The sequence below is a fragment of the Rana temporaria genome, chromosome 3 (assembly GCF_905171775.1).
Source record: "Rana temporaria chromosome 3, aRanTem1.1, whole genome shotgun sequence".
NCBI classification, from domain to species: domain Eukaryota; kingdom Metazoa; phylum Chordata; class Amphibia; order Anura; family Ranidae; genus Rana; species Rana temporaria.
In genome coordinates, this window is record NC_053491.1 from 129,186,515 (window position 1) to 129,211,942 (window position 25,428).

At 47.1% G+C, this 25,428-nt stretch overlaps 1 protein-coding gene across 1 annotated transcript in view; it reads left to right on the top strand.

Moving 5' to 3' along the window:
• The window catches only part of SUV39H2 (suppressor of variegation 3-9 homolog 2), a 39,133-nt gene that overhangs the window by 11,652 nt on the left and 2,053 nt on the right, over positions 1-25,428 (top strand). The window contains exons 4-5 of the mRNA XM_040343424.1: positions 12,070-12,216; positions 15,685-15,814. Coding sequence (XP_040199358.1) covers positions 12,070-12,216; positions 15,685-15,814 — 277 coding nt within the window. The remainder of the gene's footprint in view (positions 1-12,069; positions 12,217-15,684; positions 15,815-25,428) is intronic.

Here is a 25,428-nt window from a genome sequence, read left to right on the forward strand (position 1 = left end):
TTTGGCATATGTTTTTATTAGGCTGGGTTCACATATGAGCACGCACCTTTCGGGTCCTATTTCAGCCCACATTTTAGGGAGCCGGTCACAATCTCCTGCTGTGCGAATTGGATGCGAGGAATCTTGCATCCAATTCGCACTAGTGTGACCCCAGCCCTAAAGTGTCACTAAAGGCAAAATTTTCATTCACTTCCGGTTGCATAGTGAAAACAGGAAGTGAGAAGAAATCCTTCAAGTGAGGGAATCCTGAGGTGTCATGAGGGTCACCAGAATTTGGGTCCCCGTTGGAAGATTTCCCTTCTAATCCTGTTTGTTCTAATATCAATATTTTTTTATTTTATTTACTTCCATGTTCAATGATAATGGTAAACAAATAGGGTGAATCTCCCTAACGGGAGCACAGACAGCAATGACAACCTGACAACGAGTTATTCTCTCTTCACTCTATCCAAAACTAAAAGTTATTTTGCCTTTTAGGGCTGGATCACACTGCTGCGGGAACCCTGCGAATCTACTGCGGATTCCCGCATCGCATGTCTCTCGGCAGCAGTTCACACTGCCCTATGCCAACTGCTGGGAGTGTCAGTTAAACGTTAATGACACCCCCAAATCAGTTTGAAAATCGCAGTGCGAGCTGCAAACTCAGTCAGGAATCGGATCTCATGGGTGTTCACACCCATGCGATCCGATTCTGATGCCGACCAAAAAGAAAGGGTCCTGTGCGAGTTTGATACAAATTCAGCTCAAATACAACATTTGTAAAATATTGCTGCTTGCCAATCCTTGGCTGTGGCTTGGACCTTTTTTTTTCTTTTCCTTTTCTTTTACCTGGCCAAGACTTCCTGTCTTAGAGTGTCTGTATTGTGGATGAAGTAGCAAAGCAGATGGCATTGTCAGTCTGAGGAGAGGGCAATGTTAGACGGGCCATAGAAAATGCACATTTCTTTCTTGCAACCACAATTATAAATTAATTAATTGACCACTGTAAGCACCCCTGCCAGTGTCAAAGTGGAGCTTCACTCTCCCAATCGATATTGGTTATTTTTAATTTGCATGCTGCTGGCATTAGTAAATAGATAGGAAAATCTATTGTATTGTTGTTTTATATAAAATAAAGTTTTCTACGGACTACGTCCGTTACTTCATTGCTTCTTGCCTAGGCAAATGATGTCATACATCCCAAGAATCTTCAGGAGAGGAGGAGGGGTTTCTCAGCTAAGCTCACCCTCCTGCATGCTTTCTTGGTCTAAGGGCATTTTAGGAACTAAATGCTACATGGATCATCTGCCCTTACTCAAAATGTCCATGGCCAGAAATGCTAGGAGGTTGTTTTTCAAAGTGATTTTCATTAAAATAAAGCATGGAGACATGGATGGATAGGGGAGTTTGCTTTGACTAATAAAAAAAATATTAAATAGTGTTTTTTGGTGGAGTGACCTGATGCAGTTTAAATGGTTTGGTTTGACTTGTCTGGACAGCTTTGTCTTTTCTTTATCGTACATCACGGGACACAGAGCGGCATTCATTACTATATGGGTTATATGGAGTACCTTCAGGTGTAGACACTGGCAATCTCAAACAGGAAATGCCCCTCCCTATATAACCCCCTCCCATAGGAGGAGTACCTCAGTTTTTACGCCAGTGTCTTAGGTGTTAGTCATGGTTTAGCTTGCCTCCGCATCCTTGGGATTAGGTGAGCTACCGGTTCTGTCCAAAAAAGCCTCAGCGCTAAAGTGGTCAGTAACCGGACCCCAAACCCTTGGGGTATAGCCCATAATGCTTTTCTTTTTAGAGAGCTGGACCCTGGGCCCAGAACTTAGAAACCTTTGGGTACCTAAAGTTTTCTGTTGCCAGGGTGCTATATGGGCCCAGGACAGTGGATCCTTCATAGGAACCCAGGGCCTGAAGGTCTAGACATCCCCACGGAGATGGGGGAAGATTGGGCCTCTTGCTTGGCAAAGTCCTGCGGCATGGAGCAGGTAAGTGAGGGGAAAACTTGCGGAACTTGGTTCTTAGCAGGTTTTTTTCTGGGGGGTCACAGGGGACATGCCTAAAGTTATGCACTGCATCTGGCAAACTAGTCACATATCATAAAGATAGGATGGCTCTCTATGTATTATTCCCCATAAGATGTGACCTCCCTTGTAGTGTTGGAAAAGCATTGAGTGGGGCCTGTGTTATATAAAAATATATGTGTGTGTCAGAGAGCTTTGCTTACCTGCAGGCCTCCAGGCGATGCTCCATTCAGTCTTCCTCCTCAGAGCCTGCAAGCAGGCAAAACGCTGACCTCCTCATGGTTCCAGGCTGCAGGCTGCAGTTTGCTGGAACAGAGAGGTCCCTTCCTCCCAAAATCCCCCCCCCCTCCCCCTGTCGGGAGGGGCATTTCCTGTTTGAGGTTGCTGGGGGGGAAGGGCGGGTCAGTGGCTTAAAGGAAGGGGCGGCCCTTCCTTGTTTGTTCCATCAATACTTTGGAACTGAGGAGAAAGACCAGAGCGGCAGCACGGGGCGCCGAGGACACACAGTGGCCAGAAAGGATATTGCAGTCTTCAGAGGACTGTTTTGTCAAGCCTAGAAATAGGCTGTTTCTTTTCCATCTCATAGTTTTTCTTTGCAATACTACTCAGGGGGACAGAATGTTTTTTCTTTCCTGGATTTGAAACAAAAACGAAAAAAAAAAAGTCATCTAGGGGAGAGGAAGCATTTTTTTATCCCCCAAACAGGTGTTTGGACAATTAACTTTTATAGTTCCAAATAGCAATAGGTAGCAGGTGTACCTCGGTATTGTACCATGGTATGCCGCTGTTTTCCCTACAGGGAGCCTTGGGGCCATCGGGATCTGGGGCTGGAGCTGACGCGGGTCAGTCCAACCCTAAGATGGTCACGGAGGAGGTATTACTCACCTCTTTAAAAGAGATGCAGAAAAGCATGGGAAAAATGATATCCGCAGCTATGCGGGGCAGTAAGCGGAATAGATCTCCGTCGCCCGAGCGCGGACCCTCAGAAGAGGAGGTCCTTTCCTCAGGGGAATTGGACGACCTCTTGGACACGGACCAAGTAGGTTCAGGGATCGAAGACCCGGATACAGAGGAGTCTGGGGCAGTCTCCCTGAGGGAGAGCTGGTGGATTCAAGGATTGTCGGACTTGGTCCATAGGACATTCAACTTGCCAGTACCAGATCTCCAGGTATCGACGGTTTCAGCTTTGGGCTCACTGAGGGCGCCTCAAAGCAATGCTGTGTTTCCGATCCATCCTCTATTAGAGGGAATTTTGTTCCAAGATTGGAACAAGCCAGATAAGATCTTCTTACCACCTAAAAGGTTCTCTGTCCTATATCCTATGGAAGAAAATTTTTCCAAAAGATGGGCTACTCCTGCAGTGGACGCAGCCATCTCATGTGTTAACAGATCGTTAACATGCCCTGTAGAAAACATACAGGTGTTCAAGGATCCAGTTGATAAGCGCTTGGAAGCACTACTTAAGAACTCCTTCACTACTGCAGGGGCAGTAGTACAGCCAGCTGTGGCTGTGATTGGGGTCGCTCAAGCATTATCGGATCAATTTAAGCAGATGCTTAAACTTATTCCGGCCCAGCAGGCAGAAAAATTTTCGGATGTCCCTAAGGCCATATGTTTTACGGTAGACGCAATCAAGGATTCTATCCAGCAAGCGTCACGTTTATCGTTATCCCTTATCCATATGAGAAGACTCTTATGGTTAAAAAGCTGGGAGGCTGAGCCCCCATGCAAGAAGCTCCTGGTAGGGTTCCCCTTCCATGGAGGACGACTCTTCGGAGAAGACCTAGATAAATACATTCAGACCATTTCAAACGGCAAGAGTACTCTCTTGCCAACTAAGAAGAAGGTTCAGGGACCTGCGTTTAAACGACAGTATTCCCCTGGGCAGGGGCCCTCTAATGCCAAGCAGTATCGACGGCCTCCTGCAAAAGCAAACTTCGGCTTCAACAGCAGATCACAAGGACAGGCTGTTAGAGGCAAAAGGCAGTGGTTTCGCAAACCAGCAAAACCAGCCCCCAAGCCAACCTTATGAAGGGGCGCCCCCACCCACGAAGGTGGGGGGAAGGCTGCGACTCTTTTCAGAGATTTGGGAAGCCAGCATTCCCGACGAGTGGGTACGGTCTTCCGTGGCCACAGGCTACAAATTAGATTTCCTAAGGTTTCCTCCTCCTCATTTCCAGAAGTCGAGGATTCCAAACGATCCGGAAAAGGGAGCCGCATTAAGATCGGCATTAGATCATCTACTTTCCCAGGAAGTAATAGTAGAGGTACCAGTCCTGGAACAGGGGCTGGGTTTCTACTCCAACCTATTCATCATCCCAAAATCCAATGGAGATGTCAGGCCAATTTTGGACCTAAAGATGGTAAATGCATATCTAAAGATCCGCTCATTTCGGATGGAATCCGTGCGGTCAGCAGCTGCCACACTCCAGAAGGACGACTTCATGGCGTCCATAGACATAAAGGATGCCTACCTTCATGTTCCAATTTATCAGCCACATCAAAGATATCTACGCTTCATGGTGGCTTCGCGTCACTTCCAATTCGTGGCGCTTCCCTTCGGGTTGGCTACGGCCCCCCGGGTGTTCACGAAGGTCCTAGCTCCAATCCTAGCCAAACTAAGGATCCAAGGGGTCACGATCCTAGCATACCTGGACGACCTCCTAGTCATAGATCACTCGTCTCCCGGCTTGGAGCGAGCAGTGGCCCTCACGGTCCAATACCTCGAGAGGTTCGGCTGGGTCCTAAATCGAGAAAAGTCAGCTTTCCAGCCCACAAAGCAGTTGGAATATCTCGGCATGAGATTAGACACAGAACAACAAGGAGTGTTCCTACCTCTGAGGAAGGTAAAAGCCATCAAGGAATTAATCCTACTGGTTCTAAGCAAGAAAGAACCGACTATTCGCCTATGTATGAGGTTACTAGGCAAGATGGTGGCCACATTCGAGGCGGTACCATACGCCCAGAGCCACACTCGCATCCTACAGGCAGCCATCCTGTCAGCATGGAGCAGAAGGCCACAGGCCTTGGATATCCCGTTGCCGCTCTCATCAAGAGTCCGACAAAGTCTGTGTTGGTGGTTAGACCCTCAGAATCTACTGAAGGGGAGGTCTTTCAGCCCAGTGGCTTGGAAGATAGTGACCACAGACGCCAGCCTGACGGGCTGGGGAGCAATTTTGGATGGTTGCACTCGCCAAGGTACTTGGGCAAAGCCAGAGAAGCAGTTGCCCATCAACATCTTGGAGCTCAGAGCTGCTCGACTAGCCCTCAGGGCTTGGACGTCAAAATTGCAGGGGTTCCCGGTGAGAATTCAATCAGACAATGCCACGGCCGTGGCACACATAAATCACCAAGGGGGAACCAGGAGTCAAGCCGCTCAGAGAGAGGTGAGCTTGATTCTTCTATGGGCAGAGGCTCATGTGCCCTGCATATCGGCAATATTCATTCCAGGAGTGGACAACTTTCAGGCGGACTTCTTAAGCCGCCAGACTCTATGGCCGGGGGAATGGTCTCTGCATCCACTAGTCTTTCAAGCACTCTGCCAAAGATGGGGAGTGCCGGACGTGGATATCATGGCATCGAGACTCAACAAGAAACTAGACAGGTTCATGTCCCGCTCAAGGGATCCGATGGCCTGCGGAACCGATGCGTTGGTTTGCCCTTGGCATCAGTTCAAACTTCTTTATGCGTTTCCCCCGCTCCAGTTACTACCCCGCCTGCTGCGCAGGATCCGGGTGGAGCACATACCAGTCATCCTGGTAGCTCCAGCATGGCCCAGAAGGGCATGGTACTCACTAATCTTAAGGATGGTAGTGGGAGACCCTTGGACTCTTCCTCTACGGCCAGACCTGCTATCGCAAGGTCCGATCCTCCACCCTGCCTTACGGCATCTAAATTTGACGGCCTGGAAGCTGAATCCCTGATTCTCAGGGGTAGAGGTCTGTCTCAGAAAGTAATCTCTACCCTAATCAGAGCCAGGAAACCGGTCTCTAGGGTGATTTATTACAGGGTCTGGAAGGCCTATGTAGGCTGGTGTGAGTCCAAGCGATGGCTTTCTCGCAAATTTACCATCGATAGAGTATTAAGTTTTCTCCAGCTAGGAGTGGATAAAGGATTGGCATTAAGCACAATCAAAGGACAGATTTCTGCTCTGTCAGTGTGGTTTCAGCGGCCGCTGGCCACCCACTCGCTGGTTAAGACCTTCCTTCAAGGGGTCTTACGTATTAGACCTCCAGTTAAATCCCCGCTTTGTCCGTGGGATTTAAATCTTGTTCTGTCAAGTTTACAGAAACAACCGTTTGAGCCGTTGGCTGATATTCCTTTGGTTCTACTGACAAGGAAGTTAGTATTTTTGGTTGCCATAGTTTCCGCAAGAAGAGTTTCGGAGCTGGCAGCCTTATCCTGTAAGGAACCATATCTTGTTTTTCATAAGGACAGGGTCGTTCTCCGCCCTCATCCTTCCTTCCTTCCGAAGGTCATATCCAGTTTTCATTTGAACCAGGATTTGGTATTACCATCCTTCTTCCCTAAACCTACTTCCAGAAAGGAAGGGTTGCTGCATACCTTGGATATTGTCAGGGCCATGAAGGCCTATCTTAAAGCTACAAAGAAGATCCGGAAGACAGATGTGCTGTTCATTCTACCGGATGGGCCCAAGAAGGGGCAGGCAGCTGCAAAGTCCACCATTTCTAGGTGGATTAAGCAATTAATCACTCAGGCCTACGGCTTGAAAGGGTTGCCTCCTCCAGTATCATTAAAGGCTCATTCTACTAGAGCCATGGGCGCCTCCTGGGCAGCACACCACCAGATCTCTATGGCTCAAGTTTGCAAGGCGGCAACCTGGTCTTCTGTCCACACGTTTACAAAATTCTACAAGTTGGACGTAAGAAGGAATACTGATACTGCCTTCGGGCAGGCAGTGCTGCAGGCTGCAGTTTGAGACCCTCGGATTCCGGGGGCTCCTCTTGTTCGAGTTAAATTTAAAAATTTTATTTTTCTCAACTAAGTTGGATTTATTATGATTTGAGTATATCTCTAAATTAAATCCTTTTGTCTTGGAGATGTTCTCCCTCCCCTCATTGTAAGCATTGCTTTGGGACATCCCATATAGTAATGAATGCCGCTCTGTGTCCCGTGATGTACGATAAAGAAAAAGAGATTTTTAATACAGCTTACCTGTAAAATCTTTTTCTTGGAGTACATCACGGGACACAGAGCTCCCACCCCTCTTTTTTGAGGACCATTTTGGGAGGCATACTGCTTGCTACAAAACTGAGGTACTCCTCCTATGGGAGGGGGTTATATAGGGAGGGGCATTTCCTGTTTGAGATTGCCAGTGTCTACACCTGAAGGTACTCCATATAACCCATATAGTAATGAATGCCGCTCTGTGTCCCGTGATGTACTCCAAGAAAAAGATTTTACAGGTAAGCTGTATTAAAATCTCTTTTTTGACCACTTCAGCCCCGGACCATTTGGCTGGCCAAAGACCAGAGCACTTTTGCGATTCGCCAACAAAATTGACATCCTTTTATTCCCACAAATAGAGCTTTCTTTTGGTGGTATTTTGATCACCTCTTTTTGCTATAATATCCCCAATTTTTATCTATTTTAAAAAAAAAAAAACTTTTTTTTTTTTTTTTTTTTCTCAGTTTAGGCCGATTTTGTATTCTTCTACATATTATTGGTAAAAAATTTGCAATAAGCGTTTTATTGATTGGTTTGCACAAAAGTTATAGTGTCTACAAATTAAGGGATAGTTTATGGCATTTTTATTATTTCTTACTATTAATTAATTTTTTTTTATTGTGACTGTGATTTTATGACGGACACACCAAACACTTTTGACAAATGTTTGGGACATTGTAATTTTTACAGCGATTAGTGCTATAAAAATGCACTGATTACTGTGAAAATGACACTGGCAGTGAAGGCGTTAACCACTAGGTGGCGCTGAAGGGGTTAAATGTGTCCTAGGGAGTGATTCTAACTGTTAGGGGGAGGAGCTACCAGTGACACGTCACTATTCACAGGGAACAGTAGATCCCTTACGTGTCACTAGGCAGAACAAGGAGAATGCCTTGTTTACAAAGACATGCCCCTGTTCTGCCTTTGCCGACTGGGAGGCAAATTTCAAGGGACGTACAGGTACACCCATTTGCCTGGCCGTGCCATTGTCTCGATGTATATTGTCGTTCGCTGGTCGGCAAGCGGTTAAAGTGATTCTAAACCCTGCATGTATTTCCACATCTAAGACCCCTTTCACACTGAGGTGCTTTGCAGGCGCTGTAACGCTAAAAATAGCGCCTGCAAAGCGCCCTGAAAGCCACTTTTGTCTCCAATGTGAAAGCCCCGAGGGCTTTCACACTGGAGCGGTGCGCTAGCAGGACGGTAATAAAAGTCCTGCTAGCAGCGTCTTTGGAGCGGTGAAGGAGTGGTTAATGGGCTATACCGCTGCTGCAGCAGTGCTTTGCGGTGTTTTTAACCCCTTTTTCGCCCCGCTTGTGTGCGAATAGCACTGCGAAATTGACGGTAAAGCACCGCTTAAAATGGCGGCGCTTTACCACCGACGCACTCACCGCCCCAGTGTGAAAGGGATGGTGGAGCACACCAGCTGGCCTTGATTCATATGGGAAATGCTTTAAGAATTGTATTAACCGATTCAGCCCCGTAAGATTTTACCCCCTTCCTGACCAGAGCACTTTTTAGAATTTGGCACTGCGTTGCTTTAACTGACAATTGCACGGTCATACAACGCCGTACCCAAACAAAATTGTGTCCTTTCCCCCCCCCCTCAAATAGAGCTTTATTTTGGTGGTAGTTGATCACCTCTGTGGTTTCTATTTTTTGCTTTAAACAAAATAAAAATAAAAAAACACAAAGTGGAACCTCGGATTGCGAGTAATGCGATTAACGAGCGTTTCGCAATACGAGCACTGTATTTTGAAAAATCCTAACTCGGTTTGCGAGTGTTTTGCAAAACGAGCAGGATTCAGGCCAAAGCAGTGTGCAGTACCGCGCCTGCTGGGCACACGCATTGGCCCTGGGGGCGAGCAGCGGGTGCACGTGCCCCCGGCAGCGCGTGAGCCCCTAATGGCCACAGAGCGAAGGGATGTATCATAACGTCATTTCGCCCGGTGTGCCATGCACAGCCCATTGGTTTAGTTTACAAATAGATTGTTATCAGTCCCCATGGACTGTCTTGTTATTTACTGTTAGATTTTCAGTTTGCGCTCATCATCCTTTATTCAAACTCTTTATTTGTTGTTAGCACATTTTAGATTCGAGCAGCATTTTGTTTGTTTTTTCACTGGTTACATATTAATTTTCACGGTTGGCCAGCGCTTTAGTTCACCCACTTTTATGTTGCAGACACTTGTGCCGACTATATACCCACCCTTTACACACCCCTGCTCCATTCATAAAAGCTTCCTACTATGAAAAGCACTCTAAACATAGAGGAAGCCGACCTTTCATGCATCTGCCTGTCCTCCATTCATAGAAACTCCAAGAATGCAGCTAAAAACAGAAGTAACAGACAGGAGCTCTACCTGCCAATTGTTTATTGGTGTCCATTAAGTAGCTGTGTCAATAGGGTTTTTTTTCACTCCATGTGGTCTTTGCAACTGTGGGAATGGAAGCCATGCTTGAAGGAGGTCAAATGCGTTTTGTAAATTAAATTCTGAATGATCTCAAACTGAAGTTAAATAGATGTCATTGACAGAATTTAAGAACAGTGAATTGGATGACATTATTGTCGGGTCCTCTCTCCATCCCCAGCCTTGTGATTAGACAGTGAAACAAGAGCAGACCGATGTGGTCATCCTCTGCCCTTTTTCTCCTGTCAATACATTTGCATGTACAACACTTAAAGGGGTTGTAAAGGTACAATTTTCTTTTTTTCCTAAATAGCTTCCTTTACCTTAGTGTAGTCCCCCTTCACTTACCTCATCCTTCCATTTTGCTTTTAAATGTCCTTATTTCTTCTGAGAAATCCTCACTGTTCTTCTCTTCTGTCTGTAACTACACACCGTAATGCGAGGCTTTCTCCCTGGTGTGGAGTGTCGTGCTTGCCCCCTCCCTTCAGGAGAGTCAGGACACCCACTAACACACAGTTCCTTTCTCTATCTGCAACGTAGAGAGCGTCCTGACTCTCCTGTAGTCCAAGGGAAGTGGCGAGCATGACACTCCACACCAGGGAGAAAGCCTTGCATTACTGTGTGGAGTTACAGACAGAAGAACAGGAAGTGAGGATTTCTCAGAAGAAATGAGGACATTTTAAAGCAAAATCAAAGGATGAGGTAAGTGAAGGAGGACTGCACTAAGGTAAAGGAAGCTATTTAAAGGGGTTACCTTTACAACCCCTTTAATTGTCTCTCAGTTCTGCCCCATTTCTCCTTTCCCAGACTAAGGCCTCTTTCACACCGACATGTTTTTCAGGCACTACAAATGGCGCCTAAATATTGCCTGATAAAATCCTGCCCTTCCGTGTGAAGGCCCGAAGGCTTTCACACTTAAGCGGTGCGCTAGCAGGACCGCTCCAAAAGTCCTGCTAGCTGCATCTTTGGAGTGGTGAAGTAGCTTCTTCCCATTGAAGGCAATGGAAAATTAACCCAATTAACGGTATTAACCCTTTTTCGGTCGCTGGGGGGGGGTTAACCACTTGCCGCCCGCCCTAAAAAAAAAAAAAGGCGTCGGCAACACCGATCTAGGTAAAGAGTCTCTGACGGAGACTCTTTACCACGTGATCAGCCGTGTCCAATCACGGCTGATCACAATGTAAACAAGAAGAGCCGGTTATCGGCTTTTCCTCACTCGCGACTGTCAGACGCGAGTAGAGGAGAGCCGATTGGCTGCTCCTCTGACGGGGGGGTTTGTGCTGATCGATTATCAACACAGCCCCCCCGAGGATGCCCACACTAGACCACCAGGGATGCCACCCTAGACCGCCAGGGATGCCAATCAGTGCCCACAATGGATGCCAATCAGTGCCCACAATGGGCATCACTGATTGGCAGGCATTGATTGGCATCCATAAGTACAATACAGTACACCCGTGGCGCCTATCTGTGCCGCATATTAGTGCCCATCAATTCCACCTCATCAGTGCCCGTCAGTGCAGCCCCATCAGTGCAGGAGAAAACGTACTTATTTACAAAGTTTTGTAACGGAAACAAAAAAAAAAGCATTTGTTTTTCAAAATTTTCGGTCTTTTTTATTTATTTTTTAGCAGAAAATAAAAATCCCAGAGGTGATCAAATACCACCAAAAGAAAGCTCTATTTGTGGGAACAAAATTATACAAATGTAGTTTGGGTACAGTGTAGCATGACCGCGCAATTGTCATTCAAAGTGCAACAGCGCTGAAAGCTGAAAATTGGTCTGGGCAGGAAGGTGTATAAGTGCCCGGTATGGAAGTGGTTAAAACCGCACTGCTAGTGGCCGAATATCTTGGTAAAAATGACGGTATAGCCGTAGCGGCATACCGCCCGCGCACCTCCTTCGCCCAATGTGAAAGGGGCCTTAGTTCTGCTGTATAGGGAATTGAAGCAAGCCGATACACATTCATGAATGATCAGCAGTATGAAGATTGGTCTTGTATTCATTATACACAGTGGGGTTAATTTACTAAAACTGGAGAGTGCAAAATCTGGTGCAGCTGTGCATGGTAGCCAATCGGCTTCTAACTTTAGCTTTTTCAATTGCTCAAGATAGGTGGAAGGATTCCCAGTGATTCATCTTAGGACCGTTCCAAACATCAGACTGGCCAAAAGCCTCTGTTCCATCCTGCTTCTCAACTCATTGACTTTAACAGCATGGCTGTTGAAGCTCCAATTCTAAAGTATAGAGGACAGAAACGGAGAAAGTGAGGAGAAGTAGGGATACAGCCGTTGACAGTGTGATCCCCTGTCCTAGTGGGATTTTCCTCCCTCCTAGGAATGAGGGTTCCTTTTACCCAATTTATTCAAAACTGTGAAAAAATATTTTATGGGAGTTTTGCATATGGCCAGACAAAGTTTATAGTGTGTTCTTTCCTATGTTTGTTTTTATTTCAGGTAATAACAAGTGAAGAGGCAGAAAGAAGGGGTCAGCAGTATGACAGCACGGGAATCACTTACCTGTTTGATCTGGACTATGAGTCAGATGAGTTCACTGTGGATGCCGCTCGATATGGAAATGTCTCACACTTTGTAAATCACAGTGTAAGTGGTATTATTTTTATTAAATGCAGTAAATTTAAAGTAAAACTTTGTTGTACACAGCACACATATTGTAAGTGTAATGGTTATCTTTTTGTTACATGTTATATATAAACAGTAATATTTGGCATTGCTGTATGCTTTCATACAGTGTGCTTTTTCCATATATTGGTGTATTATCCATTTCTGTACTGTAACAGTTTGGATTTCATACTTCCCATCCTTGTTATGGCTTGAAGAAATGTCAGACTTTGAAATCAGAAGGCTTGTGTGGAGCTATAGAACACAAGCTTAATATCTAGTAGAGCTGCACGATTCTGGAAAAAATGAGATTCACAATTTTTTATTTTTTTTGCTTGGAATAAAGACTACGATTCTCTGCGCAACATCATCTTTCACATTATACAAAAAAGGGCTAACTTTACAGTTTTTCGCTTTTTTTTTTTTTATTATTATTATTAATTTAAGTGTATTTTTTCCCAAAAAATTGTGTTTGAAAGAGCGCTGCGCAAATACAGTGTGACATAATATATTGCAACGACCACCATTTTATTCTCTAGGGTCTCTGCTAAAAATAAATTGTGACATGGGGGGGTCGTTCGCTCTAGTGGTAGATGCATTTTTTAGTGATTCATGGAAGTCAGGAAATATATTTTAAGGGCCTGGTAGCCCATTTTTATTAAAAGGCAAACAAAAAGTCTATAACATATAAGTTTCCCACGCAGGGGGTTTTTCTTCAGGAAAAGTACAACAAACGAAAATGCTAGCCCACCTGGCTCTCTATTTAGCAGTATGTATGCTCTTTTCATGGGTCACACAGGCACACACCCTGCTGGTCATCCACAAAACCTGGACACAGGGTTGGAGATTCCTTCCCACCCAAGACTCTATGGAATCTCCCAACTACAGAGCCCCATTCAGGTATTCCAAAACCTGGAGAAAGCTGCAAAAGCAGTTTTCTCCACTCCACAGCGACACTCTGTAGTCCTGCACTGAGCCAATGTGCACGCTCTGTGTTCTTTTATATCACAGCGATCAGCGATCGTGTGATTGCTCAGTTCTCGGGCTTAGAGCTGGAAGAGGAAGCTGCAGCATCAGATCTGACCATAAGTTAGGTTATTGTATACAGTATTTATTGGCGTATAACACTCACTTTTTTACCCTGAAAATAGAGGGTAAACTGTGCCTGCGTGTTAGCCCCCTATGTATATGGAAAGTTTTTTTTCTTGAAACTTCCCTTTTAAAGTTAGGGTGCGTGTTATATGCCGATAAATACGGTACTTCACAATGGATTTACTGTTGTTTTCCCCTGATGGTATGCTGGGGGGGGGGTGACGAAGGTGATCAATACTGGAGACGCAGTTTATATCAGAATGACAGTTGTGCGCTGTTGACCATTTATGATTTAATGGTCTACACAATTTTGTACACCCACACGGGGTGTAAAGTGGGGGATACACTGGTCTACACTTGGATATTAGAAGAGCAGAAGCACATTGAGCTAATATGTGTACTGTTGCTTAGTATTTTCTAAAAAAAAAGATCCTGTTCCCATTATAGCAGGTTAAACAGCACCGTGCTTGTGCTGTCTGATCTCTCCCTCTCAATGCTGTAAAAAACCTGGTTGATCCTGCCTGAGTGTGCTGACCATGGTAATCATGCCTGCTGATTCATGGTTACTGTGGTCAGTTTATGTGCCTACGTCTTCCTGCTGCTCTCCCCCCTCCCTCCCCTGCCTGTCCATTCCCTCTCTCCTCCTGCCACTATTAGTAGCTGGCAGTAAAGTTAAAGGATTACTGCCAGCCAGCCAGCCACTCTGTTCTATCAAGCCATCTTATATAGTGTACAAAATGGTCATGTGACTTCCGGCCGCTCTCCTCCTCCAAACTAAGGGCTACAGTGGGAGGGGCTAAGCAGTCAGCACAAGGGTCACGTGACCTCTCTGGCTGACATCAGAGGGGATCTTGGACCCTCCTGCTGTAGCTCTTAGATTGGAGGAGAGCAGCTGGAGGTCACATGACCATGGCCGCTAATATGCCAGTACAACTGGCGCTGTTGAACCGGGCCCAGCCAGCAGGGGGGCCCGGCAACCTGATCAGATAAATAATTTAATGTAAAAAAATAAAAATCCTTAGCCATGTCCCTTAACGTTGATCGGCCCTTGTTTCTGATCGCTAATTGCAGTATTAGGTGGCGGCGGGGAAGGGACTATTTTGTGTATTTCAGGCGCGGAAGAATATCTCTTCCGCATCTGCTCCTCATATTGGCTCAAGTCCCGGCCAGCACGTCGTCTGTGTAGTGCCGTCGTCCTGGCGCCGCGGAGTGATTCCTTCCTGTGTCTAAGTCTCTCCGCGTGAGAAGTAGCAGTAAGGCGACTCAGGCGAGCAGCAGCGGCGTCGGAGGCATCCCATCTAACTGACCCTCAAGTCCAGGCAGCAGCAGCCATCAGGGAAGAAGTGACTCCTTGGGCCCAGGCAGCTAAAAATGACACAGATGTGTGCTTGGGGGGGGGGGGGGGGGGGGGTTGGCTTCTAGATCTCCTACTACTGCAGCAGCAGTATGTATACATTATGGCATGATTGGCATCGGCACGGGTGGTTCTGTCTGCCCATAACGCATGTGCTGCCTACAGAGACAGTGCCACCCATGCCGCAATGTGCTGCAGACAGTGCCACCAATGACGCTAATGCCATAAAGCATATGCTGCCTGCAGAGACAGTGCCACCCATGCTGCCAATGGTATTATGCCATTGGCGGCATGGGTGGTACTGTCTGCAGAATATGGCATTGGCGGCACTGTCGGCTAGCACATGCGTTTATGGCATTAGGTCATGGGTGGTACTGTCTGCAGCACATTACGGCATGGGTGGCACTGTCTGCAGGTAGCACATGCATTATGGTCCATAATGCATGTGCTGCCTGCAGAGACAGTGCCACCCATGCCGCCAATGCTGTAATGTGCTGCAGACAATGCCACCAATGTCGTAATGTGCTGCAGACAGTGCTGCCAATGCCATATTGTGCTGCAGACAGTGCCACCCATGCTGCCAATGGCATGGGTGGCACTGTCTGCAGCACAATATGGCATGGGTGGCACTGTCTGCAGTACATTATGGCTTTGGCGACATGGGTGGCACTGTCTCTGCAGTACATTATGGCATTGGCATGTCCCGCTCTCAAGTCGCTGGGCCAGGGGTGGGGCTGAAGGGGGCCCCGTCAGGTAGGCTGTACGGGGCCCCATGATTTCTATCAGCGGCCCTGATGATAGCGGCCCTAGATTGTTTGTTTGTTTGTTTGTTTGTTTGTTTTAACATGTAGTTTATATAAGTAGTATTGCTTGGTATTTATTTTGAGTAGTACTTTAAACTCTATGCTTTGAAAGCAAGCTGAATTGGGAAACTGTTTTCTGTCGGACCATTTAAAAATGTGTAAAAGGGGCAAAGTCCTTAACTGCTCTCTCTTTCCATTTAGTGTGATCCCAACCTTCAAGTGTATAATGTCTTCATAGACAATCTTGATGTCCGTCTTCCTCGTATTGCACTATTTTCAACAAGACCTATCAAAGCAGGAGAAGAGCTAACATTTGATTACCAAATGAAAGGTAACTATTCACATAAGCTTGTATGTAGTTATATTTTTGTGATATCTATCATGTAGTGTATATGATCAAACAAATACAGAGCAATTGTTTTGTGCCTAATGGACTTCAGTAACAAAAAGTGAAAGCGATGAACTGCACCAAAAATCTTTTGTTAACCTAAACACAGTAAATTGTTACTGCCAGTATTTTTGCCATGGGTTAGTGGGCTTAATGCCCTGCACAAACCTGCGTGATTTACGACGGAAAAAGTTCCCGTCGGAAAGGCAAGAACCTGCTCGGTAAGTTTTTTTTTTTTTTTTCCCCTTACACACGAGAGGTTTTCCCGACAGGAAACTTTGGTCTGAAATGCCGGACGTGTGTATGCTCCATTGCAGTTTTACCTCACAGGAAAACTGACAAAAAATGTTGGGCAAAAGTCTGCCGGCTTTCCCGGCGGGAAAAAAGAGAGCTGGTTCTCCTTTTTTTTTTTTCCCCGTCTGGAAAACTGGTCGTGTGTACAAGGCATAAGGCCTCATTCACACGTGCTTTGACAAACCTGTGATTTATATACTTTTTTTTTTTTTTAAAGGACATTTCTGTACGCATTTAATAATTTTGAATGGTATAATTCACACTGTGCGTTTCAGTTTATCTATGCGTCCAGGGGCATATTAGACACTGGGTGTAAACATGCGTAAAGAAACTATTATTTATTGTAGGTACTTGTATAGTGCCATCAATTTATGCAGCACTTTTACACATATATTGTACATTCACATCACTGCCCTCAAGGAGCTTACAATCTAAGATCTCTAAGGCTAGTTTCACATGGGCTGTCAGTTTTTCAGGCCGGCCTGATTGGACCATACATAGCTGTCTATGGAGCGGCAGATGTCAGCAGACATGTCCGCTGACACCCTCCAGCATCCGTTTCTATCTGACAGCCCCACGGAGAACAGCGGGGCTGTGTCCATGTCTGCTCTGCATAGTGGTCATTGACATGTCATCCACCTACTCGGCAGAGAAATCCCCTGCTAAGCAGGTGGATGCGGACTACGGACAAAGCCCATGTGAAAACAGCCTTACTCACATTCATACATACACACAATAGAGCCAATTTACACATGAGACAATTGACCTACCAGAATGTGTGGGAGGAAACTGGAGTAGAGAAAGGGAGTCACCGCTCAAGGTAGAAGATGCAAATGATGACCCTTTTCACCAAATCTGAAGCCCCAGGTGCTGGCAATGCATATAACAATGCAAGATGGAGAAGAATGTCTGGACAGCCGCACTCTGAAAATGTTGCTTTTATTGATAAAACAGGATCACAAAATACATGTCACAGCAAACAGGATACCAGCTGACATGTTTCACACTATTACTTGGTGCTTAGTCATAGCTAACAAACACAGAAATGGATATCAAATATATACTTGTTCCCACAAGGGGTGGTGATTCTGGGTCCAATCGACCAATTAGTAATTGGTGTCCCCTTTGAACAAAAAAAGTCCAAACCAAAACATGTGATTGAGAAGGAAGCGCTCCCATAATATACTAAATAGAAAAAGAAAACAAATATTAATGTTGGTAAAAAAACGCTCATGTATGTATGAAAAAGGAGATTGTGTGAAAACGTGTGTGTGTGTGTGTGTGTGTGTGTATATATACCACACATGTAAAAATATTGTAAAATAATACATTTGCATAAATTAAAATTTGTTTAGATATCTGATCGTTTCTAATTAATAAAAAGTGTATATAAATATATGAAGTGTATAGATTTCATGTGTAAAAAAGTGAAAAAAAAGAATTATGCCAAGGGGGGAAGGAAAGGAGAGGAGAGGACGGGGGGAACTCGCCATAGTTATGGGGACAGTTCATGTAATGTAATGGATTGCTCGGGGCAGTGACCTGAAAGCAAGACTGGAAAATCACTAAAATGGTTCCCACACGGAATGGTGAGCACTACCAAGATATTAAATGAAATTAAATTGAAGGTAAAAAGCAGAAAAGCAAAAACAAAAAAGACAAGATAAGCAAATGTATACAAAGGCAGAACTGCCACAACTGTGTATATTGCCCACCCACATACAAGTAAAGCTTATGCCCCATGCCCGGAATTTCTCCCATTAAGCTGTATGATTCAAAATCTTCATATGGACTGGAGAGGGCACTATGCGTATGTGAATAAGGAAGCCTATCGGACGACCCGCTTAAACCACAAGGTCCTCCATCGAGGTTGTAGATGACCTCATGTCGTGTGTTTAGGCTAGACAACACATGATACTGTATATAGATAAACTTTATAGTTTAATAATAACAAAGGTTAGTGGCACAGAATGCCTGTTTTCTGTCGATCGCAATTGATCTCGGCCAAGACCAACCGCGATCTTATTTGGGCCATAGATACAGACACCTAGAGTGTGAAACAATGGGGATACAAAACCAGAGAACAGTTGTAAGGTGAATAACTCGCCGTACGCCAACCCTGTAGTACTATGGATAAACAACAAGAACCCATAGTCGCATATAAAGATGTCAATTATGAGTTGTGCTGATATTTATGCTTTATTAAAAATGGCTCGATGCACTTAAGGAGGAAAAATTTAGTATTTTTGTCCATTGTCCCATCCTCAAAGTACATCCATATGTTGTAAGTATATTAATATGGGATGGAATACACAAGGGGGATTGATGTCAAGAGAACATGTAAGAAATGTGTGGATGTTGTGAGAAGAAGTAAAGAGAAGTCAAAACTGGAGTACCCGGAGGAAACCCAAGCAGGCACATGGAGAACATGCAAACTCCAGGCAGGTAGTGCCATGGTTGGGTTTCGAATTAACTACCTTACTGCTGCTAGGCAAAAGTGCCAACCACTTAACCACTGTGCTACATTTAAATACAGGAGAACTTGATTTGGTAAGCATAAACATTGTTTATACTTCCCAGATAACTTTTCCTGCATTAAAAAGAAAACATGTTGGGCATAATGTGAATGGAAGCCTGAAGCTTGAAAAGTTTAAGACCAGTGTTACGGAACCGTGAACCAGACGTACAACAAGAGATAAGTGAAAATAAGAAGGCTTTATTGAATATCAAGCATTAAAGCAAAAGTCCAAACGGATGGTGAACCCGAAGCAGAGTCTTGCGAAGCCAGAGGTCAGGAACCAGAAGGGTAGTCAGACGAAGCCAGGATCAGGAACCAGCAGGGAAGTCAGACGAAGCCAGGATCAGGAACCAGCAGGGAAGTCAGACGAATCCAGGATCGGAACCAGAAGCAGCAGCAGTCTTAGAAGCATGTAAACACAGGAGGACCAAGCAAGGAACAGAGCCACAGACCTCCTATATATATATGAGCCAGGCATCCAGCTCCTCCCAGTGGGAAGGAGGAGCCGCAGGGTGGGAGGCTACAAGAGACCCAGAAACCAAGATGGCCGCCAGCACATGTCAAACGAAGGAGACAGGAGAGAGGTAAGACCATGACAGTACCTCCCCCTCAAGGGCCCCTCCTCCGCGGTGCAAAAAACGGTTTCTGAGGGAAGCGTGCGTGGAAGGCCCACTTGGACCGGACGAGGCCGAGGAACCGAGGAAGTGAAGCGATTGCACACCAGTGGCTTCAACAGGGAGACATGAAACACGTTGGAGATCCGCATGCCAGGAGGAAGCGCAAGGGCATAGGCTACCGGGTTTACCCTGCGAAGCACTCGGAAGGGACCAACAAAGCGAGGAGCCAGCTTGGGAGTGGGCACTCGAAGGTTGAGGTTGCGAGTGGACAACCATACACGGTCTCCGACCTGGTAGGAAGGGGCAGGCGCTCGTCTGCGATCAGCCTGGAGTTTCTGGCGCTGCGCAGAGACCTCAAGGGACTTCTGGATCTGTACCCAAGAGGCGCGTAGGACGGAAAGGTGATCCTCCACAGCCGGAATATCCTGGGGAGAGAATGCCTCCGGTAACACGGCAGGTTGGAACCCATAATTGGCCAAGAAGGGAGACGTCCCAGAGGAAGAGTTCACCGCCGTGTTCCTGGCAAACTCAGCCCAAGGCAGGAGGTCAACCCAATTGTCCTGGTGATCGGAGACATAGCAACGAAGGAATTGCTCCAATGCCTGATTGGATCGTTCTGCGGCCCCATTGGACTGAGGGTGGTAGGCCGAGGAGAAGGAGAGATGAATCCCCAACTGGGAGCAAAAGGCGCGCCAGAACCTGGACACAAACTGACTCCCCCGATCCGACACTATCTCCTTGGGCAAACCGTGCAACCGGAAGACCTCCCTGGCAAAAATCGTGGCCAACTCTTGTGCAGAGGGTAACTTCTTGAGAGGAACACAGTGGCACATTTTGGAAAACCGATCCACAATCATCAGAATGACCGTATGGCCTTGGGATGCAGGGAGGTCCACAATGAAATCCATCCCCAGGTGTGACCATGGGCGCTCCCCGGTGGCTATGGGTTGCAGCAGGCCCAACGGAAGGTGCCGAGGGGACTTACTTTGGGCACAAACGGAGCATGCCGCTACATATGCGGCGATGTCGGAACGTAGGGAAGGCCACCAGAACAGACGTGAAACAGCCCAGGACAGCTGATTCTTACCAGGATGCCCCGCGGTCTTGGAGTTATGGTAGGTTCGCAACAACCGAGTGCGCAACTCCTCAGGCACAAAACATCTGCCGTTGGGTCTCCCAGAGGGAGCACCAGATTGAGCCGCCAAAATCTGCTCACCAAGGGGAGAGGTCAGACTGGTGCGAATGGCGGCCAGGATCTGATTCGGAGGTATGACCGAAGTCGGTATAGATTCCTCCCTGGACAGCTCGGAGAACTGCCGTGATAAGGCATCCGCCCTGATGTTCTTGGAACCGGGTAGGTAGGAGACCACATAATTAAAACGTGACAAGAACAGAGCCCATCTGGCCTGACGTGGTGTCAATCTCTTGGCCTCAGAAAGGTAGGTCAGATTCTTGTGGTCCGTCAGGATGAGAACCGGAACCACCGAGCCCTCGAGCAAGTGCCTCCACTCTTTGAGAGCCTGCACTATGGCCAATAACTCCCTGTCACCAATCTGATAGTTGCACTCCGCGGGTGACAGTTTCCGGGAGTAAAACCCACAAGGAAGCAGCGGACCCTCTGGTGTTCTACGCTGAGACAGAAGGGCGCCTACTCCCGTCTCAGACGCGTCCACCTTGAGGACAAAGGGCAACCCAGGGTTGGGATGAGACAGAATCGGAGCCGACACAAAGGCGGATTTTAGGGCCTCAAAAGCCCGGATGGCCTCGAGCGGCCAGACCTGGGAATTACTGCCCTTCCTGGTCAGATCCATGAGAGGCTTGGCCAGCACGGAGAAGTCCCTGATGAACTTCCGATAATAATTGGCAAAGCCCAAAAAGCGCTGCAAGGAACGAAGACCACTGGGCTGAGGCCACTGTAAGACAGCCGAAACCTTCTCAGGGTCCATGGAGAACCCCTCAGCGGAAATGATGTAACCTAAGAAGGTTACCTGGGATCGGTAAAATTCGCATTTCTCAAGCTTACCGAACAGCTTGTTCTCTCGTAACCGTTGCAACACTCGCTTGACATCCAGAATGTGGGCCTCCATGGATTCGGAGTATACCAAGATGTCATCCAAATAGACCACCACACACTGCTGCAACAGGTCACGGAAAACATCGTTGATGAATTCCTGAAAGACTGCGGGCGCATTGCACAACCCAAAGGGCATAACCAAGGATTCATAATGACCGGTCCTGGTGTTAAACGCGGTCTTCCACTCATCGCCCGCCTTGATCCTTACCAGGTTATATGCCGCCCTCAGGTTGAGTTTGGTAAAGACCGTGGCCCCCTTAAGGCGATCGAACAGCTCGGAAATCAAGGGTATCGGGTAAGCGTTTTTGATCGTGATGCGATTAAGGCCCCTGTAATCGATGCAAGGCCTCAACTCACCGCCCTTCTTTTTCACAAAGAAAAATCCAGCCCCTGCCGGGGACGAGGATTTGCGAATGTGACCACGGGACAGCGCCTCCATCACGTACTCCTCCATGGCCTCATTCTCCGCAACCGACAGTGGATAGACCCTGCCGCGAGGAGGAACGGCACCAGGTTGTAACTCTATGGCACAATCATATGGGCGGTGCGGAGGTAGGGCAACTGCGCGTACCTTATCGAATACATCCCGGTACTCCTCGTATTCAGGAGGCAACAGAGAGTCCGAGGAAGTACACAGCAACTTGACAGGCCCATGGATGCACTTAGCCCCACACTGTGGTGACCATGAGAGGATCTCGGCCGATCTCCAGTCGAAAGTCGGATTATGCTTCTGGAGCCAGGGGTACCCCAAGACCACCGAGTAGTGTGGAGACGAAATAACTTGGAAGCAGACCGACTCTCTGTGAACGGCACCAATGGCTATCCCCACTGGAAGGGTCTCATGAGTCACGTGTGACGGCTGGAGAGGTCTGCCGTCTATCGCCTCTAGAGCCAGCGGGGAACCTCGAGCCTGTAGAGGAATGGAATTGGCGGCAGCGAACTCACTATCAATGAAAAAACCACCAGCACCAGAGTCCACCAACGCCTGGGTCGTCACCGAGCCCCCGACCCAGGAGAGGACAACAGTGATCAGTGGTTTATCAACACGGGAAACCCGGGGACGAGGAGACTCCACCCAAGATCTGCCCCCGACATGATCTCAGGTGCGAGCGTTTCCCGGACGGTTCGGACATGCCAACCGAAAATGCCCACCGAGACCACAGTACATGCATCGGCCCTCGCGTCTCCGGAGTACCCTCTCCCCCTCGGACAGGCGAGCAAACCCCAGCTGCATGGGTTCACCCCCAGACAAGTCAACACCAGGAGGCGTGGGAGGAGAGGGAGGCACGGGTGGGACAGCAAACGTAGGCGCCAAACTGTTAGGAGGCCTCCGCAGGCTCTCCTTAAAGGAAGGTCTCTCCCTGAGTCTGGTGTCAATCAAAATCAGGAAAGAAATAAGAGCCTCAAGCTCCACTGGTAGGTCCTTAGCTGCAACCTCATCCTTCAAGGCATCCGAGAGACCATGAGAGAAAGCAGCGACCAGAGCCTCATTATTCCAGCCTACCTCTGCTGCCAGGGTACGAAACTCAATGGCGTATTCGGCTACGGATCGTGAACCCTGTCTGACGGACATAAGGAGCTTCGCAGCAGAGGCGGCGTGAGCCGGCACATCGAATACCTTCCGAAGAGAAGCAGCAAAACCGGAAAACTCGGCAACCACCGGATTGTTGTTCTCCCATAAAGGGCTGGCCCAGGCCAAGGCCTTGTCCGAGAGCAGCGAGATCAAGAAGCCCACCTTTGATCTCTCAGTGGGAAAGGCATGTGGCAGCAACTCGAAATAAATGCCCACTTGGTTAAGGAAACCTCGGCACTGAGTTGGCTCTCCCCCAAATCGCTGTGGAAGGGGGGCAGAACCGGTCATACCCCGAAACACCGCAGGCGCAACAACAGCTGTCGGGGTAGACTATGGCGCAACAACCGGAGCGGCAGTAGGAGCGGGCCCAGGAGCGACAACCGACCCATCGGCAACGGGAGCGAAATGAGCCGTGCGTTCAAGCAGGGTTTGCAACGCCACGGCGAACTGACCCAACAGGGACTCCAGCTGATCAAGTCTGGCAACCAGCGTGGGTAGCGAGGATGGCCCTGTACCGTCAAAATTCATGGCTTGGTCCTAATGTTACGGAACCATGAACCAGACGTACAACAAGAGATAAGTAAAAATAAGAAGGCTTTATTGAATATCAAGCATTAAAGCAAAAGTCCAAACGGATGGTGAACCCGAAGCAGAGTCTTGCGAAGCCAGAGGTCAGGAACCAGAAGGGTAGTCAGACGAAGCCAGGATCAGGAACCAGCAGGGAAGTCAGACGAAGCCAGGATCAGGAACCAGCAGGGAAGTCAGACGAATCCAGGATCGGAACCAGAAGCAGCAGCAGTCTTAGAAGCATGTGAACACAGGAGGACCAAGCAAGGAACAGAGCCACAGACCTCATATATATATATATATATATATATATATATATATATATATATATATATATATATATATATATATATATATATATATATGCCAGGCATCCAGCTCCTCCCAGTGGGAAGGAGGAGCCGCAGGGTGGGAGGCTACAAGAGACCCAGAAACCAAGATGGCCGCCAGCACATGTCAAACGAAGGAGACAGGAGAGAGGTAAGACCATGACAACCAGTGAAAGTCTTACATTGCCTTACCACCTGACTTGAAGCTTATATATATATATATATATATATATATATATATATATATATATATATATATATATATATATATATATATATATATATAATGTGTGTGTGTATACACACACACTACTGTGAAAAAGTTTTAGGCAGGTTTGATGGTTTGGCTCTGTGAGTGCCAAACCCTCACTTCTAGGATTCCTTGTTCTTTACGCTGAAGATGGTTCTTAGTGACTTTGGCTGTATGTTTTTGGGGTCGTTATTCTGCTGCAGAATAAATTTGGGTCCTGTCATATGCCTCCCTGATGGCATGGCATGATGAATAAGTATCTGCCTGTATAAGACCACCATACCAAAAGGGCTTCTCTCTTGCGTTCTGTGATGGACACAGCTCTTCTGTTCTTGACCACAGGGTTTTTAAGTGCCACCTATAGGAGTAAAACACAGGGCAGAAAAGAACACAGCACCACCTATGGGCAGTTCTAGCTGGTATAATCCCCCCTCTCTGTGCCATAGGCAACATTTCTTGCACTTTGTGGTCGGGGACACACATTATCAATTTGTTTAACCCGGCTTCTGCACCTTGGGTTTTTACTGAGGTGTTGGCCCCAGTCCTGGCTTTGCTGAGACACCAGGGGATTGTGGTAATTTGGTTATTTGGACGACCTGCTTCTGCAAGCAGAGACTCCTCTTGCACTAATAAACTATTTTGAGATCACGATGCACACGCTGCAGGACTTCAGATGGGTCCTGAATATGAAGACGTCCGCCAGGATTAGAAAATAAAAAATTGGCTAGATGGCTACACTCCAATGCAAACTTTTTATTCCAATAAAATCATACAGTAATGGTAGGTGAACAATAACCAACTAACCTTAGCTGTTTTTTGTTGATCACCTACCATTGCTGTATGATTTATGCCTTTATTGGAATAAGGGGTTTGCATTAGAGTGCGGCCATCCGGCCAATGTTTTTCCTTTCTACTCTGTTGCAAGCAGGGCCAGCACCCAGCTACATACAGAGGTAGCAGGGTAAGTGATTTGTTCGTTGAGCAGTACATTACACTTCTAAGTCTACCAGGAGACTGGAGTATCTGGGTCTGATCCTCGACTTAGTGGAGGCCAAGGTATTCCTCCCGATGGACAAGCTTTGAAAACTTTGTACTGCGGTCCAGCTACTCTTACGCCACAGTCTTCCCTGCAGTCTTGCATGCAGCCCCGGGTCTCATGGTGTTCACATTCAAGATGGTCTCATATGCGCGGTTCTCGCCAAGGGTTCTGCAAAGGGAAATCCTGGCAAAATGAGACAAATCTCCCACTTCCCTAGACAACCAGATTTGTCTGGGTCGATCTACCAGGGGCCCTCCCTAGAGGCCGGGAAATTTTTCCTCACTCTTCACTGGACA